The sequence below is a fragment of the Astatotilapia calliptera genome, chromosome 3 (genome assembly GCF_964374335.1).
Source record: "Astatotilapia calliptera chromosome 3, fAstCal68.1, whole genome shotgun sequence".
NCBI lineage: Eukaryota > Metazoa > Chordata > Actinopteri > Cichliformes > Cichlidae > Astatotilapia > Astatotilapia calliptera.
The window spans coordinates 54,386,417-54,403,763 of record NC_137424.1 but is presented as its reverse complement, the minus strand read 5'-3'; the positions used below and the strand labels follow the sequence as shown (position 1 = coordinate 54,403,763).

At 38.0% G+C, this 17,347-nt stretch overlaps 1 protein-coding gene and 1 long non-coding RNA gene across 3 annotated transcripts; both read left to right on the top strand.

Moving 5' to 3' along the window:
* Positions 1 to 960: 960 nt before the first annotated feature.
* On the top strand, positions 961 to 11,185 carry LOC113014286 (uncharacterized). The gene is made up of 11 exons (XM_026155711.2): positions 961 to 1,432; positions 1,522 to 1,694; positions 1,814 to 1,954; positions 2,317 to 2,455; positions 4,137 to 4,317; positions 4,827 to 4,968; positions 5,476 to 5,619; positions 6,891 to 6,937; positions 7,020 to 7,052; positions 8,359 to 8,435; positions 9,566 to 11,185. Exons 1-11 carry the CDS (start codon positions 1,319 to 1,321, stop codon positions 9,674 to 9,676), a joined length of 1,302 nt encoding a protein of 433 aa, XP_026011496.1. The 5' UTR covers positions 961 to 1,318; the 3' UTR covers positions 9,677 to 11,185.
* Positions 11,186 to 14,069: 2,884 nt separating this feature from the next.
* LOC145421702 (uncharacterized) lies at positions 14,070 to 15,586 on the top strand. 2 transcript variants are annotated; one of them, XR_013903057.1, is made up of 3 exons: positions 14,070 to 14,173; positions 14,673 to 15,007; positions 15,165 to 15,586. It is a non-coding gene; the product is annotated as an uncharacterized LOC145421702 (long non-coding RNA). The 2 variants fall into 2 exon arrangements; XR_013903059.1 differs by lacking the exon at positions 14,070 to 14,173 and having other exon boundaries at positions 14,610 to 15,007.
* Positions 15,587 to 17,347: the final 1,761 nt, after the last annotated feature.

Here is a 17,347-nt window from a genome sequence, read left to right as displayed (position 1 = left end):
TTCAGACAAAAATATTTAATCATATGAGGTTAAAGTTATTCTGTTCTTTTCTTCTGTTCTAAATGCTGTGGATATGAAATTCCTTTGGTAGTTCACATGGTTTAACAGCAGCCATCACACAAACCCCAATGAAAGGGAATAGATTGAATTTATGCTTCCTGTATTGTGCTTAAGCAAACTTTTATTACTTTTGGGCTTCAGGTATGCTATGTGTACAATTTAAATTTAAATGCAACTTTTTCACCATTCATTACACAGACACTCTGAGTTTTCGTTATCGTCTGGATTCTCAATTTTTTATTTGTTTCATGGTTGTCAAGCAATCAAGACTATCCCCTTGAACATCGGGTGTTCTGGAAATAAGTAAAAAGCAGTTAATTTGGGAAAACAAAGCAATTTCTTAAGAAGTAAAATAATTTTGCTGAGCTGTTTTAATAAAGTAGAGAAAAAGTGGATTTCTGCATCACCAATGGTGATGTAAATAAAACAAAAAGCAGCTCAAAAGCAGTAATGCTGAATATAAAGAAGAGAAAAAATAGTTGTTCAAAGCAACCATTTTCACATGGGGGACAGAAACGTCAGTTTCATGACTTATAAATTTTAAATTTACATACAAAACATTGGCACGGCTTCCCATGTCTCCAAGTAAATGGACTTTGGTTAGAGACCTGAAATACTGTCGTGGTGAACACAAAAAACTTACATGTGTTGAGTTTCCCTCTGTGTGTGTGTACAACACTGTAGTTTTTAATACTGAGAGCAGTGTGTCAGGATTTTTAAGATGAATCATTATCAATTTCAAACTCAAACTCAAATATCTTATTTTAATGCTTTTACTTTACAATATAAAACAACTTGAGGTGACTTGTTGTTTACAACTTATTGTAAATCGGGGCCCATATAAATAAAACTTTATTGAACTGATTTGTTTATCAAAGTTTTTGTAATTACAAAAGGAAAACGTTTTCCTCTCATTGGGCATTCTGAAGTAAAAGGTCATTACTGACAAACATTGCTCTTGCATAAGATGGAGGGGACATTTCAAGTAGGGCATACTGTAATAACCAGAAAACTCACACTGACACCTCTAACCAACCACTGCTGAAAGAGTTTACAAAAATAAAATATTAAAATAAAATAAAAAAAAAAAACGGAGACCAAAGATAATGTCTGAAGTTCCTGGCAACCGGATTAGCCCTGCCTTCACAGTACATTATTGTCAGACAGACAACCATGAAACTTTTCTCGTACTACAACATGCCCCAGTCTACTTTTGCCTAATGACTTTCTTTTGTGCAGAGACTTTATCACATTCATCATGTCGCTCTCTGCACTGGTGCTGCTGCTGCTGCTCGTCTGTGTCCAGGCTAATTTTTATGGTATAGTGGTGAACTACTACCCAAGTGGCAATAATTCAACAGGAGCTTCCACTGTAAGTACACTTTCTTAAAAAATCAAGTAAATTTACTTTGTGAGTTTTAAAATTATTTAGGTAAACATGTCTTCACTGTAAATCTGCAGGGCATTCTTTATTACAAGTTGGGCTACAGCCTCTGCTTGTACAGTGTGCCCTACTACATCAACGGTCAGCCACTTGTGCTACAAAAGGTCGATGAGCCGATAAGTGGAGAGTGGTGCCAAACTGAAGGAGTCATCTCTCAGTATTTTTCCAGCAACTCTATGTTTTCAATTCCGTGAGTGCAGCCATACATAATTACATATGAATAAATATAGTCTTTGTTGTTGATTTGTCACTGAGGGGGAATGAAATTTAATACCACAACTTCTGAGAAGTCATTCATTTCTATTGCAGGGCCTCTGGCATAGACTGGATCTTTGGCATCAAAAATGGCATTGTATCATTTAAAATTCAGGCTCTGGTGGAACTGAGGATCCGCTCTGACATTGGCAAAGCCAACACATCACCACAGACCACTATCATACCAGCTATCAGGTCAGCCCTGTTTGTGGCTCCATTTCTTTTTTAGTAATTATACAAACATACATACATTCATACAATTTTATGTGTCACTTCTGGTAAATTCATTGCCTTTCAGACACGGAAAGTTTCTGTGTAGAGATGGATAAGGATAGAGAAGTCTTAAAGGGAAAAATTAACCTTTGGTCCTCCTTCATTAATGCAATTTTGAAGCTCTTGAACCATAAAACCTGAACAGTGTCCAGGCTGTGGGTGTACTGAGTAGTTTTCAAACATGAACATATAAAAATGGTGTCAGATATTTCACAGAAATGAATGAATGAATTTGATTATTTTATATTTTTTATTCATTTATTTCTATTTTAACTTTCTTTCAGAGTTCCATCAAACTGTCCAAGAAATTTGAGCCTGTTGATGTTTGATCCTGATGGAGACATAGTGAAATGCAGAAATGGAGATGCATCACTCTCAGAGTGTAGTCCCTGCACACCACCGTCTGTCCTCAGCCTTTCACCAGTAAGTAACAGCTATTACTCTTTTTGTCACACGGGACATGTTGGCATAAACATGAATCCTCGTGTACCAATCTATACTAAATCTGATTGTAATGAATTTTTTAAACTATTTTGTAATAAGGTTGCTGCCATCAGGTCTGATATTTCTCCATCATCCTCTCAGTATCACATTTGCACTTTGCTTACTTCTGATGCCTGGTCCTCTTTTGCTCCTGTTACCGTAGAGGACATTAGTGCTCTGCTTGGTCATATGAAACTGACTTTAAACCACACTGACGCACTTCCTCCATCAGTTTTTTTTAGTGTGTTTGACTCTATTGGCACCTGTATTCAGGAAATAATTCATTCTTCTCTTTATACCTGCTCAGTTCCCAACTTTTTTTAAGCAAGCTATTGTTAAACCAGTATTAAAGTTTAGGTCCATCTCTTCCAGACAGTTACAGGCCAATATCATATTATTTGTGTCAAAGAAAAATCGGTTGCAGAACAACTTAACAACCTTTTGGAGAAAACAATGTTCTAGACATTTTTCCAGTCTGGTTTCCGCAAATTGTACTCCACTGAAACGCTTCTTACTTGAAGTGTCTAGTGACATTTTAATGGCAGCAGACACTGGAGATTACACCGTTCTGGTTATATTGGATCTAACCTCTGCTTTTGATACTGTTGATCACAGTGTCATGATAAATAGGCTTAAGGATTTGTTCGGGATTACTGGTGTTGTTTTAAAATGCTTTATGCCGTATCTATCTGATCTTTTACTGTCTTTATGAATCAAGTGTTGTCCGAAACATCAGCTTTTCCTTCTGTGGTACCTCAAGGATCTGTTTTAGGTCCGATCCTCTTTTTGCTTTATATATTCCCTCTAGGCAAAATTATCAGATGTTACAATAATATTTCTTATCATCTCTATGCAGATGACATTCAGTTATACACTTCTTTCAAAGCTTCTGAGTTATATAAATTGGCTTGTTTAGATAATTGTCAGGAATCAAACAATGGTTAAACAACAATTTCCTCCAGTTAAATACAGATAAAATAGAAACTTTGATTGTTGCTCCTGATCTTATGATTTCAGAAATTAAGCAGGATATCAGTTTTTTAGGCTCTTCCGTTCAATCAAGTTTCGGGCAAGTCTTGGACACCCAAATCAAGAGACTTGGGTCTCATATTTGGTTGTTCAATGTCTCTTGAGAAAAACTTCAAACAAACTCATTTGAAACTGTTTTTATCATCTAAGAAACATTTCTAAACTCAGCCTACTGGTGTTAAAGGCAGAACTTGAGATGATTATTCATGCTTTTATTTCTTCTTGATTGGATTATTGTAATGGTCTTTTTACTTGTTTCAACAAATCAGCTTTGGTTCGCCTTTAGACTATACAGAATGCTGCGGCAAGACTTTTAATTGGCACAAACAAGAGGTCACACCTTATTCAATTTTTTGCTTCTCTTCTTTGGCTACCAGTAAATGTAAAAAAATTAGTTGTAACTTTGTGAAAAGTTCTAAATAATTAATTTTTACTTACTTACTTGCAATGATGCTTGATCATAGCATCATTTCATATCATATCTGGCAAAGTTGGTATAAAAAACAAATCAAAACCCCTGCTTTTTGTTAATTTAGATAAGTGTAAACTCTATGTGAGGTGTCTTCATGGCCCAATTTTTGTCTTCTTGCAGTCCTCTTGTACTCTGTCATTCAGCCCCACAAACAGCAGTGATGAAGGTCCGTATGCGGTACAGCTGATGATAGAGGACTTTCCCAGACAGAACATAACGTTGACTCAAACCAACGGGACACAAACAATAATAACAACCAACGATGCTATCAGCAAAATGCCAGTTCAGTTTGTCGTGAGAGGTACAAATAATTTCTCCTGGCTCCTGCTTAATGGCCCTGTTATTTTGGCCTTTTTTTCTTTTCACCCTGAAGCTAACATTACTTTATCCTTACTGCAGAAAATCCAGAATTTTTTAAGATTTAAAAAGCTTGTCTTTATGGCTGCTTATGAACTTGGAAAAAGCTTTCTCTTGGCTACCTGTAGATGAGAAAAACAATCCTGGTGGACCAGTTAGAGCAGGGATAGGGAACGGTAGTCCTCGAGAGCTGGTGTCCTGCAGGTTTTAGATCTCACCCTGGGTCACCACACCTGAATCAAATGATTAGTTCATTACCAGGCCTCTGGAGAACTTCAACACATGTTGAGGAGCTAATTTAGCCATCTAAATCAGCTATGCTGGATCAAGGACACATCTAAAACCTGCAGGACACCGGCACTTGAGGCCTGGAGTTCCCTACCCCTGAGTTAGAGTTTCTATTCTTAAAAAATGTCTTTATTATTGTCATCACTGCTTTGTGTGTTGCTTCAGTGGATCCTGCAGTGCCATCGTGCACAGAGGGACTCTTTCTACCCATGTTCCTGCCTCCAACCCCAGCCCACAGAACCCAGCTCTACACCTACGTCAATCAGACTCTGGCTATCAGCATCAAGGCACAGACACTTAACTCCACGTAAGTAGATCTCTAAATATAGAATTAAAGGCTTTATTTGTTAAATTACCAATGATTAACACATCCTGCAGCACTGACTGTTTCTAAAATTAAGATGTAGCTTTAATGCACAAATCAAACCTGTTTTTCATTTAATCAGATCATGAATCTTATCTTCTGAGTTGTGTAACTTTAACACTTCTAACTGCGCTTCTACAGACAGGTTTGACAAGCCAGCAACCCAACCGGTTTTATACTGATGTTAGGATGTACTAGCACTAGGTTAAGCTAAGACAATTAAAGAGAAACAAGAATAAAATAAATAGCTTTTTAGCCAAAATTGCTTGATTTTTACAGTAAATAAAATCTAAAATAATTATTTCAAAAATTATATAAAAGTCTGATATCCGGTCAAAATTTCACTCTAATAGTTGAAGCATTTACAGCATGTCACAGGTAAACACTTTTTTCTTATTGTAGATCATAAACTTTTTAAAAACTCACTTTTTTCTTGTTTTTTTTTTAAAGGATCTCTGAGCTGCTGTTCAGCGCACCGCACACAGTAACAGAAAGTCAAACAGGCCCAGGACAGTTCACACTGACGTGGACGCCATCTAACTCAGTAGCTGGACAAAGCCACCCCATTTGTTTTGTTGTCCAAGCTGTTTTAGGGTCAGTATCCTGTTTCATGAATACGATCCTACACAAAAGTATATTGAAACTTTCATTAAAACAAAGTGAAATGGAGCACATGTAATTTCCACATACATTTGAGTCTACTTCTGTTCCAATGAAACTATTTAACTTTGAGGACTGACTGGCTTAGTTCATTGCCTGCACTTTTTAATTTTGCTTTTATATTCACTCCGTCCAACCTTCATTCCTGTAAATCTTTCAGACGCAGGCATTTTAATTATCGTATCAAAACAAATGGAAGGCAGACTTAGAAAAGAAACCAAATTCATTGAAGACAGTAGACATGGGTGTGTCAAATACCTTTGAGGAATTACTCCATAACAACAGAGACATACCTGAATGTGTGTGACAAGATCAACTTGATAGTTGAAAGAAGAGCAGAAACAGATAAAAACGGCAATGTTTTATAAAACAAGAACTGCCTCAGTAAGTAAAACAATGAGAAGAAAGAGAAAGAAGAGCAACACAGTGAGTCCAAACACAGTATACGGTCCAGCTGCAAACAAAGCTTTTTACTGTATTTGTGATAAGAACAGGAAGACTGGCCAAGTCAGTTTCCACATTTAAACCTGTAAATACTAAATGCAACATAGGTTAATGTGCCAACTTATAACTATAACTAACTGCAACTAACTATAATTTAATGCTAAAAACCTAAGTTTTTTCAATCTGTCCAAATTAATAAGATACCAAGTCCACAGCAACATACAAGTCTCTCCTTGTAAAGGCATACACATGTTATCTTTCCTTTCATAGCTGATTCATTATTTGGTGCACACCATTTTGTTAGTGTCTGATAAGAAAAATACTTAAAGCTTTTGTCCTTTTGAGTATAAAATCATGACTGTTGAGTGTTGAAGGGTACTGAGCCCACATTTTACCTGCTGAAATCCTGCCTCACTGGAAGAGCATTTCTAACAAAGATAGTAACGTTTAATGGTTTGGAGACTTGATGTTGGGACTGCATTAAATAATTGTGCAACAAATAAGTTTGATTTTATTTTTTATACTTGCAGAGTTACATGTAAACTTACTGATGGTAATTTTTTTTAAAGCTATTCATAAGGCACTGCTTTTCATGTTCTTTGACGTCAATCCAAATCCATCAAACTGTACCAAACTGAAAAAATTTTTTATTTAGATATGTAACTGTAAGATAAACTCTCTAAACATTAAAAAAATGTATATTAAAAATAATGTAAAATGCATTTTGATAAAGAATCTCTTGTACTGATTTATTTTCACAGGGCAGCCAAGTACCACTCTGAGCTTCGATGTGTCATTGCGACCGTTGGTGAGCAGTGTTTTAACGTCCAATACCAACAGCTACACAACTGATACAGTTCATGAGTAACCTCTGTTTCAACTTTTTACAGCATTGCCAACTACATCACCCAATACACCAGCGTGTGAGTATGAAGGCCTGGACTAAATCAAAGTTAGCCTGACTTATCAGATTTAGAGAATAAATAGAAAATAGTAGAAGAACAGAAACTAGTACTTGCATTAAAAATGAATCAAACCAAATGGAGAGTCCAAAATGAATTGTGCTGGATCATCTTAATTTCATTTTCATCTTTATCACAAAACCTCCACTAGAGGGTGGAGTGGTATGTTAAAATCTAGGGCTGGCCAGCTTAGTTAACAGTGTTGGTCAAGTTACCTGAAAATAGTAGTTAGTCACTAATTACTGATTACTTCTCCAAGAAAGTAATCCCATACTTTACTGATTCCTTATTTTCAAAAGTAAGTTACTTTATTAATTAGTTACTTTTAAAAAACATGATACACAACCTGAAAATGTAATAAAGCAATAGACATTTCAGCCCAATTCTATTTTTTCTGCATATAGAAAATCTGTTTTGTCTGTTTTTAAAACTTGTTTTATTACTTAAATTTTTTTTTAACTTTACACACATTGCATCAAGCAAAAATTAAGGAAGAAATTTGTTTAACATTTAAACCTATTTCCTGCATATTTCAGCATATAAAATAAAATATTTTTTTGTGTTTACACTCTTTCAAATAGATGCAAGTAAAACACAGCAAAAAATAAATAAAATCAAAGCGGCACTAAGTCCTGTCGCTCTTAAATAACCTTTTTAACAGGAGTGGAGCAGGTGGAGATTTGCCCAGTGCCACAGCGGTCATGTCAATAGGGGGATCCGGGGGTTTCTCTGTGAATTCTACATTCTAGTGGCAGCGAACTAGGTGGTTGCTCAGATTTAAAGTTTAATTTTTTGCTTTAAAAGAAGCTTTTCTTCCCATGCGGGCTAATGTTTTTGTCACTTTTCACAGAATCAAACTCAAAGTAATGTCAGTATTTCCAAGCTTTAAACGCTGCATGGTCGTACTCTGTCCCGCACTCCATATTAACCATTGTTGACCTACACGCGTCTGTTCCTGACATGGACGTCACACGCTCGTGCATCATTGTCATTAGACACTCTCACAAACAAAATCACAGTTTAGTAACGCAGTAATGCAGTGTGTTTAAACAAGTAAACAGTGAATGTAACAGTAATTTAATTGCTTTTTTGAAATAGTAATCACTTACTTTACTCATTACCTGAAAATAATGTAATCAGATTACAGTAAAGCATTATTTTTAACGCACTGGCGACCATCTCTGTTAATTAACAAACTACATAAAAAAATAACAACCCAAACGTTCTTGTTGGTTTAGAGACTAACATGGTGTCTTTGTGTTTCTAGATGTTGCAGCTCTGAAAATGAAGTTGTCTTCTACAGTGGACTTGTCTCAAATCAATAGGGATCTCTTCTTAAATCAGGTTAGAATTTTTCTTATCCAGAGTTAAACTGACCCCTGTCCAAACTGACCTCCTGCAACACTAACGTTTTGGACATGTGGTGTATACTTGTATACAGCGAATAACAAATGTATTAGAACACATGTCATGAAAACCAGAAAACAAAAGTAGCTTAAAAGTCTGCAAAAGAAAACTTGCTTAAAATTCATATTGGTATTCATTAAGAAAATAACAATTTGTATTCACATTTTCAACTAAGTAAAGTAAAAGTAAAAATTTTATTTATATAGCACCTTTCAAGATAAAATCACAAAGTGCTTTACAGAGACAGAAAACAGACATTAAAATCTAAAACAAAACAAAATCAACCAAAAGCGAGTTTAAACAGATAGGTTTTTAACTGCTTTTTAAAAGACATGACTGAGTCCACAGATCTCAAACTCAAAGGGAGTGAGTTCCAGAGTCTGGGAGCCACTGATACAAACGCTCTGTCACCTTTTGTTTTTAACCTTGTATGCGGGACAACCAGCAACCCCTGGTCACAAGACCTCAGGGACCTGCTGGGGTGATAAGAAAGAAGAAGATCACTTAAGTAAGTTGGAGCTACACCGTGCAGGGCCCTATAAGTCATGATTATGATCTTATATTGGACCCTGAACTTGACAGGGAGCCAATGCAGCTGAATCAGCAGGGGAGTGGCATGGGAGTATTTGTGATGCTTTGTCAGAAGCCTAGCAGCAGCATTCTGAACACCCTGCAGTTGTTCCAGGGAGGCATTGCTTAAGCAAGTAAACAAGGAATTACAATAGTCTAAGCGAGATGAAACAAAAGCATCAATAATCATTTCCAATTCGGAACGTGACACAATGGGACTCAGCTTAGCGATATCATTCACGAATTTCAGCTGGCGCACTGGACTTCTCTGAGAAATCTCTGAGCATAATTATGCTGTGTGGCAAGAAATGTATTTTGAGTCATTTAAAAGTCTGCACTCATGACTCACGTTATGACATATTTCAACAAATATACATTTTCCTCAACATAAAAATATTAAAACTGTTTTGCAGATGACATCTCAGATCCACTTTTCAAAGAAAAACCACACTTGAGAGAGCGGCGATGTTTTCTCACTGCTCCTTCTTTCTCCCCAGATTAAACAGAAACTGCAGTCATACGGACTGCCAGATGACATCAGTCTGCGCCTCATAAGCAGTGTGCCACAGATTGGCGTAACTGCAGCATCCTCTAATTCTACAACATGAACCTGAAGTCCTGCATCTTCAGTCTTTCTGTACCAATTGGAAACATCTGTGTGGAAAGATAATACAAAATCTTACTTATCGCACATAATTTTGCATTCAACCTGTCTGTCATAAAAATTGGTGATAAAACATTATTTGAAGTAGTGTTAAATTTTTAAAGGAATCATTCAAGATTTGTAATGTGTGTAATATAGTTCTAGATAATTCTATTTCTTATACTCTCAGTGTATATATACATGCTTTTTTGGCGTCAGAAAGCGGTTCTTCCACATCTTAGCAATCAGTAGTTAGAAAAAAATCTAACAAACAAAACAGTACGATTTTTGAAAACTATTTTTTTTCTACAAAATAAGTCAAACATTTTTCTTGTTCTCTAATACGTACAGTGGCTTGCAAAAGTATTTGGCCCCCTTGAACTTTTCCACATTTTGTCACATTACAGCCACAAACATGAATCAATTTTTTTGGAATTCTACGTGAAAGACCAATACAAAGTGGTGTACACGTGAGAAGTGGAACCAAAATCATACATGATTCAGAACATTTTTTTTACAAATAAATAACTGAAAGTGGGGTGTGCGCATATATATATCTATATATATATCTATATATATATCTATATATCTATATATATATAGATATATATATATGAATACCACTTTGAGCGCAAATTGGATCAAATCTTGGGAAGTGCACTGCGGTCGTGAGTTCTCAGAACCTGCTCTTTGAGCAGTTTGGATAACATCATAGAAAGCTCACGGCTCTCCAACGGGAGATTGAGAGACCAGTGTTGGACTGTTAGAACAGCTTTGAAATTCATATGAGTTGTTCGCACTAAAGTAAAAACCATCATCACTTCATGCGGAGACCCCTTCGGCGCCAGCTGCGGCCTCAAGGCTGGAGCTGAACAAAAACCCCTGATAACGACTGTGTTTAGACTGTTCCCCCCATTCCATGCAAGGCCACCTGGGTTGGCTGGAAGACTGTTTACTTAGCCTGGCAGGGCGAAGGACACTGTCTCAGCTGAACTCTGGACACACACACACACACATACACTGATATGCACACACTGATCCCCCCTCCCTTTCCAAACGTCTTCGATGCTTGTGCCCTACCGGCGAAGATGGCAGTCAACTGGACCAGCGCAGGACCGGATGCGCTGTCTACACCGGCTCTCTCTTACCCTTACCCGCCCCTGTTGCTTGTCTTGTGTTTCTATGGTGTAATGATAGTCATGTGCTTTTTGTGCTGAGGTGTTTTTTCTGTTATCAAACTGTTCTCCCACTAGGAGCTCAGTCTGAGTGGAGTTTTTTTTCTCCTCCTCTTACCTCATGTTATGTATTTTCGTTGTTTTTTTTCCTATCAGCCTACCTTTCTGACATGTCTCCCCAATGTGATGTTTGTGTAAAGTTGGTCAGAAGGTCCCTTTGTAAGTGTGCATGAGCCATTAGCGTGCTGCCTCCTGTAAATCTAATTTCCTTCGGGATTAATAAAGTATTCTGATTCTGATTAAGTCAACAATAACTACATAAATTGCAAAAAAAAAAACATGCAATAAACAAGAAAAAAAATTAATTTGTTTTTGTTTTTTTTAAACATATTTCTAATTAGAGAAATTCAAGAGGTTTATCCCTCAGAACTATAAATACAAAAAAGTTGCACAAAATAGTTTCCAACAACAGGAAATTTATCCTGAGTGTCTTCATAGTGTTATTTTTAAGATACGCCATTTTTTTATATACTGCAGGAAAAACGAAAATAAATATTATAATGCAAATTTGCAAAAAGAAAAAAAAAACCAGCATGTGCATCAAGTATTTCCAGCAGTGCAATGCAGAAACTATTTAGAAAAGCATGAAGTCAAACATGACTTTTAAAAACACCAGTGTAGGCTTAGAAGGCCCCAAAGGTAAAAAAGTAAATTTTCCGCAAAAATGACGTCACTTCCGGTTTGGGGCAGGTAATGGCAGACATGCAATAGTTTGCGCTGACATCTATTCCAACCTAGGAAGTTTTATGAACAGCTGATGTGTTTCTAGAATATTATATTTTTGTTGCTGCAAGTGCTTTCCTCGCAGTTTTTGCAAAGCTTTATGTGGAAGGAAACTGTGACTTTGGACTGGCATAATATGTAAGAACAACTCCTCTGGTTTCACATGCAAAAAAATTATCTTACGTGGTTCCAGTTCTACGGGGATTTAAAAATAGTTGCGCAAAACAGAGCGTGCCCGCTCCAGAGGGTTTTAAAGGGTTAATGTGCGCAGTGAAGGATTCCAGTTCTTGTGTTTGGGTTTTGACCCAGGTGGTAAGGCAGAGGTCTAACCGTGTGCAAATCTGATTGTGGATGAAGTTGGTTTGGTCTTCCACAGAGCTGTCTTCTCTGATTTCATCTGGATCCATGGTAAGTTTCTGGACCTTGTCGGTGAAGTCGAAGGGGTTCTTGATGTGATGTGGGGGTATTCCCCACAAGAGGTGCTAGGATGGTAGCAAGGTGTTTCGAAATGTAAGTGGCTGAGTTTATGCTGCTTACAATGGGTCTGAGTGGCACCCCTTCTTTGTGGGTCTTAGGAAATCCGTACATGCAGGGTTTGGCATCCCCGGGATATAGGCGATGATATTTGGGGCGGTCAATGATTTTGTCCTTTTCAAGTTCTTGAAGGCAGGTGATAACTTTGTTTTTGTAGCTGCCTGTGGGGTCTCGCTTTAAGGCTTCGTAGGTATTGATATCACTGAAGAGAGAAGTGATCTTTGTGTGGTAATCCGTTGTGTTTAGAACCACGGTGCACCTTCCTTTGTCATCTGGTAATATGATGATGTTGTGGTCTTTGCTCAGGGAAGCGATGGCCTTCTATTCTTGTATGGTGAGGTTCGATGGAGGGCTTTGGCACTGGAGATGGTGGCTGAAACTTTCATCCTTGGCTCATGTGATTAGGTAGAGGATCATTAGGGGGTCCATTGGATAGCTCAGTAGGTAGAGTGGTGGGCCCATGATCGGAAGGTCGGGGGTTCGACTCCACTGAACGGCTACCCTGAGGTACCCCTGAGCAAGGTACCGTCCCTACACACCGCTCCCCGAGCGCTGCACTGGTGGCTGCCCACTGCTTCACTGAGTGAATGGGTTAAATGCAGAGGAACTATTTCCCTATGGGGACTAACACGCACACTTTACTTTTTTTACTTTACTTTACTCTCTCGGTGGGTTACTCCCACAGGGCTTAAATCTGGGACTCTAAACCATTTGACCCTAGAACTGAGGAAGCTTCTCGGATGACAGGTGAAACGTCTTCAGGCAACTTAAAGAAGTCCAGACACTTTTCTTTCCAAGCTCCTTAGCTCCTGCTCGGTCACTAATTACCGTTACTGTACTTTTATTACAAGTATTATACTGTAAAAGCAACAGGCTGCTCTCTGCTTCAGCTTCTGTGCAGAGCTGGTTATGAAATATCTTCAAACAACAGCAAGTTTTCAGTCTCTTGCCACATCTGTAAAGACAGCAAAACCAAATTAAAAAAAAGAAGCTTGTACTTCAGTAACTCCTCATTAATTAGTAACTAACAATCAAACTGTAGAACTGGAAAAAATGTAAGGGAACTTCAGATCCTGGGTGGGTGAGAGAGAGAAGTATCAGTTTTATTTTAGATTTGAAAAATAAAATTTATATTTCAGTTTGTGATGATTCAATTCAATTTCTATTCAATTCAATTTTATTTATATATGTTGCACATTTGGATTAAAATGAATTGAAACCAGTGTGGCTTTGTGAGTTCGCCTTTACTGCATCTGCAAATATATACATGGACATAGCACAACGTTACACACTTTTGCAGTCTCACACAACTCTTATAGGCGCACTGCCTTATGGGTAGTGGCTGGGCTTATTTACTCCCGCTAGAGCTGCTCATTTTAGGGGATACTCCCTCTTGTGGTGTAACGGAGGAATAACTACGCTTCCTGCACTATGTCATTTTTGGAGACTGGGGCACACATTATTTTACCACAATCAAAGAAAATACAGATTTGAACAATCAGACCATTTAACTAACTATAATATTGTAACTAAAGATTATGGGGGGTGTCCTGTTTTGTCCACAATGTCTTTCTTGTCCTTACATATAGCGCCAAATCACAACAACAGTTGGCTCAAGGCGATTTACAGGGCTTTGGAGCGTGATGTCATGGGGGTGGGTGTGGTGGATCATAAATTTGATTCGTTTTGAAGTTGTACATCTCTGTTCCTTACATTTCATGTCATGCCCTTATTAATGTTTTATTTGTTGCTTTGACTGTTTTCGAATAGAATATGCAGTGGGAATATAGAGGGAGATAAGTAGTGAAAGTTTTGCCTGGGTTGATTGTGCGTCGATCCATTGTTAATGCCTCAGGGCTCCAGTAGGTGGGTTCGCGCGCTTCCTCCTTCACTCAATACAGACGAGTGAGAGTGAGAGCTGCGTGTCTGCGCCGTTCTTTCACCTCTCCTCACTATTTCCCCTGTTTAAGGTAACTGTCATGTACAAATCTGTATAAATGTGTGTTACTGTTGATTATTACATTGTTATCATTGTTCATTGTAGCGGAAGATGTGAATTGCGGACTATTTTGCTGAGAAGTTCCAGTTAATCTCTGTTGCTGCGTATGCTAGTTTTCGCTATTACTCCGCCATATTGTGTGAAGATTTTTCTGTTACTATCTGTATAAGTTAACTACTGAAAGACATGCAGTACTTAAAGTATTATTTCATTGCTGTGGAAAGTTAGTGACTGTGTCAGCTAACATGTGCGAGTTAAAAAGATGTTTTTGTCTAATGCTACAGTTCATGTTATCTAAAGTATTCTCATCAGCTAATGCCGCGAACAATAGTGACTTAGTTTGGATACAGTTGTCCTGAGACTGAGTGCATCCATAAGAACATTGTTTTAGTTGTATTGCTTCTGAAACTCAATACAGACGAGTGTCTGTGCCGTTCTTTCACCTCTCCTCACTATTTCCCCTGTTTAAGGGCACAGCATGGGCGTGGAAAGGATTTTGGCCCGATCCACCATTTTGGGGGTCTAAACAAAGCACAAGCGAAAAAGGAGCGAAGGCACACACAACAGCCATGGTTCGTTCTTGCTGTGTGCTCCGCTGCAATGTTCGATCGCACGACTGGCAAGAGAATAAGCTTGAAAATGGTTTATCTTTTCATTCTTTCCCAACCCGGAAGCAACATGAGCAGCTCGTGTATCGATGTTACCAAACGAAGGCGTCTAGCCTGGATAGGAGCTGTGAGACGAGCTGATATCAGTTCTCTTCCATCTCCAAATATCTGTTGGTGCTCCAGACATTTTCATTCCGGTAAGTTCCAAATATGTTCATATCACTCTTTATAGCCTATTAGTTTTATTTTCGATGCGCTCTGAGCTCATAGCAAATTAGAACAAACATCCTACTGAGTGATTTTGCAGAACTACCTTCTATTTATAGAGTTGCTAATTATTTGGCATTATTGCAGCAAACCAGCCTATGAAATGGATGAAACACATCATGACTGAGTTCCAGCACTACACAAGGGACCTGCTTCAAACATACCACCATGCCAATCAGATTACTTCTTCCATGTCAGGGTGAAGATGTGACCCTTCTGGATAAGATGGTGAAGGTTTGCTGCGTTTGGTGAACAGTGTGGTAGTAAAACCAGGGAAAATGAAACCTGCTCCTGTTAAATATTCTTAAGTCTTGTGCTGTATAAATAGCGGTATTTTTTCAAAAGATACAGTAAATAAAGTAATGTTAGTAGTGGGTGATATCATGTAAACACTGTCATGATTTTGTGTAAACATTTTGTCATTTGTAAACTATAAATGACATGGATTATACACTGTAACTGATGTGATGTTCTATTAAGTGGTTTTAATTAAAAAAAAAAGGCAAAAATTAGTTTGTTTCTTTATTCAACTTTTGAACAGCGGGACAAAGTCAGTACATATTCAGTAAATGCAAGTTATTTACATGGCAGTGCACTACAGGCATAAATCTAGTCCCCTGGATAAAACATTAAGCATTATAGCAGTGACAACTCCTCCACAGCAGCAGGTGGGATTTTTCTGTTTTGAGGACGACTCCTTTTACCTGTCACTACAGATGGTCTGTTTATGTTTTGATCAAGAGCCTTTTTTTGGGCAGCTGAAGAGGAGAAGTCTATCTTATGGCCAACCTCTGACTGTATCTTGGTCACATTACACAGCAAAACCCAGTATGCAGGTTCATCTGTATCAGTCCTTGTGCCACGGATCAACACTGTTGCTTCTACATTAAACAGAAGAGCAGTGGCATGGGTGCAGGTCTCTGCGACTCCAGCCATACAGGTGCAGTGGGCGGCTTCAACCTTCCTTGCTCACAGTGACCCAGGGCTGCAATGCTGGTTCATTCAGTCTTTGAGTGCAGGACCTGAAACACACAGGCAAAGTTAATTTAAAGACAAGAACCATGAGCCAAAGCCGACATAAATGTGTTTTATCTACTTTATCATAAATGTAACAAAGTGTTTAGAAAGTTAGCACATACATGTAATTTTTCATTTTTTTATGCGTCCATCTATAGAACGCTGCATGTTATATTCTAAATCTGCCTGTTCTCTGTCAGAAACCTGCCAGCAGAAAATGAACCTAAAGTATGTAATGCAGGCATGTCATCACTTTAGAGATGGAGAAAGCATAAAGTGACAATTATGAATCACTTAATATGATAAGGAGATTCTGCAGGTCATTAATCAATGTATAAAACTAAAATAAAATGTATTTTTAGTGACACAAGATAAAAATATGGACGCAAGATGTATAATTAGAATTATTTATAATAAATATGAGTAAATTATTGCAATTTCTTTAACCATAAAGAATAACTAAATCCTTCAGGAGAATGTCACATCAATGCACTGAACTCGCTATGTTATCCACCTAACAGCCTCCACATGTTCTCACTGTAATTTCCCCCTCATGAATGAATTTATGCTGCACTAATCTGAATGTTTGCAGGGAAATCAAACGCATTTCACTCACAGTACTCGAGCTGACTTACCTTTGTTTGAATGACGACTTGTACGCGTTGACTCCACAGACAAGGTACGAAAATATGTCAGGCTATGTCAATAGCGGTAGGTCTTCAGGGTTTCTACTCCACGGCCGTATTTCATACGGGTCCACATTTCCAATGCACGCTATTTTCTGCAAGTACCGCTGCTTCGCCTCTGAACGAAATCGGTCTGTATACAGTTCATTCTCTTTTGAGCTGCTTTTAAGCATCTTGTAATCATCGTTCCAACACAGTGTGTTTGTTTTGATTTGTAGACCCCGAAAATGGTGCCGCGCTCCCACAATGCATTACGGCGTGACGTCAACTCCAAAGCCCTATATTGTACAGTAGATCATACAATAATATATACAGAGAAAAACCCAACAATCATATGACCCCTATGAGCAAGTACTTTGGCGTCAGTGGGAAGGAAAAACTTCCTTTTGACAGGAAGAAACCTCCGCCAGAACCAGGCTCAGAGAGGGGCGGGGCCATCTGCTGCGACCGGTTGGGGTGAGAGAAGGAATACAGGATAAAGACATGCTGTGGAAGAGAGACAGAGAATAATAACAGACATGATTAAATGCAGAGAGGTCTATTAACACATAGTGAGTAAGAAAGGTG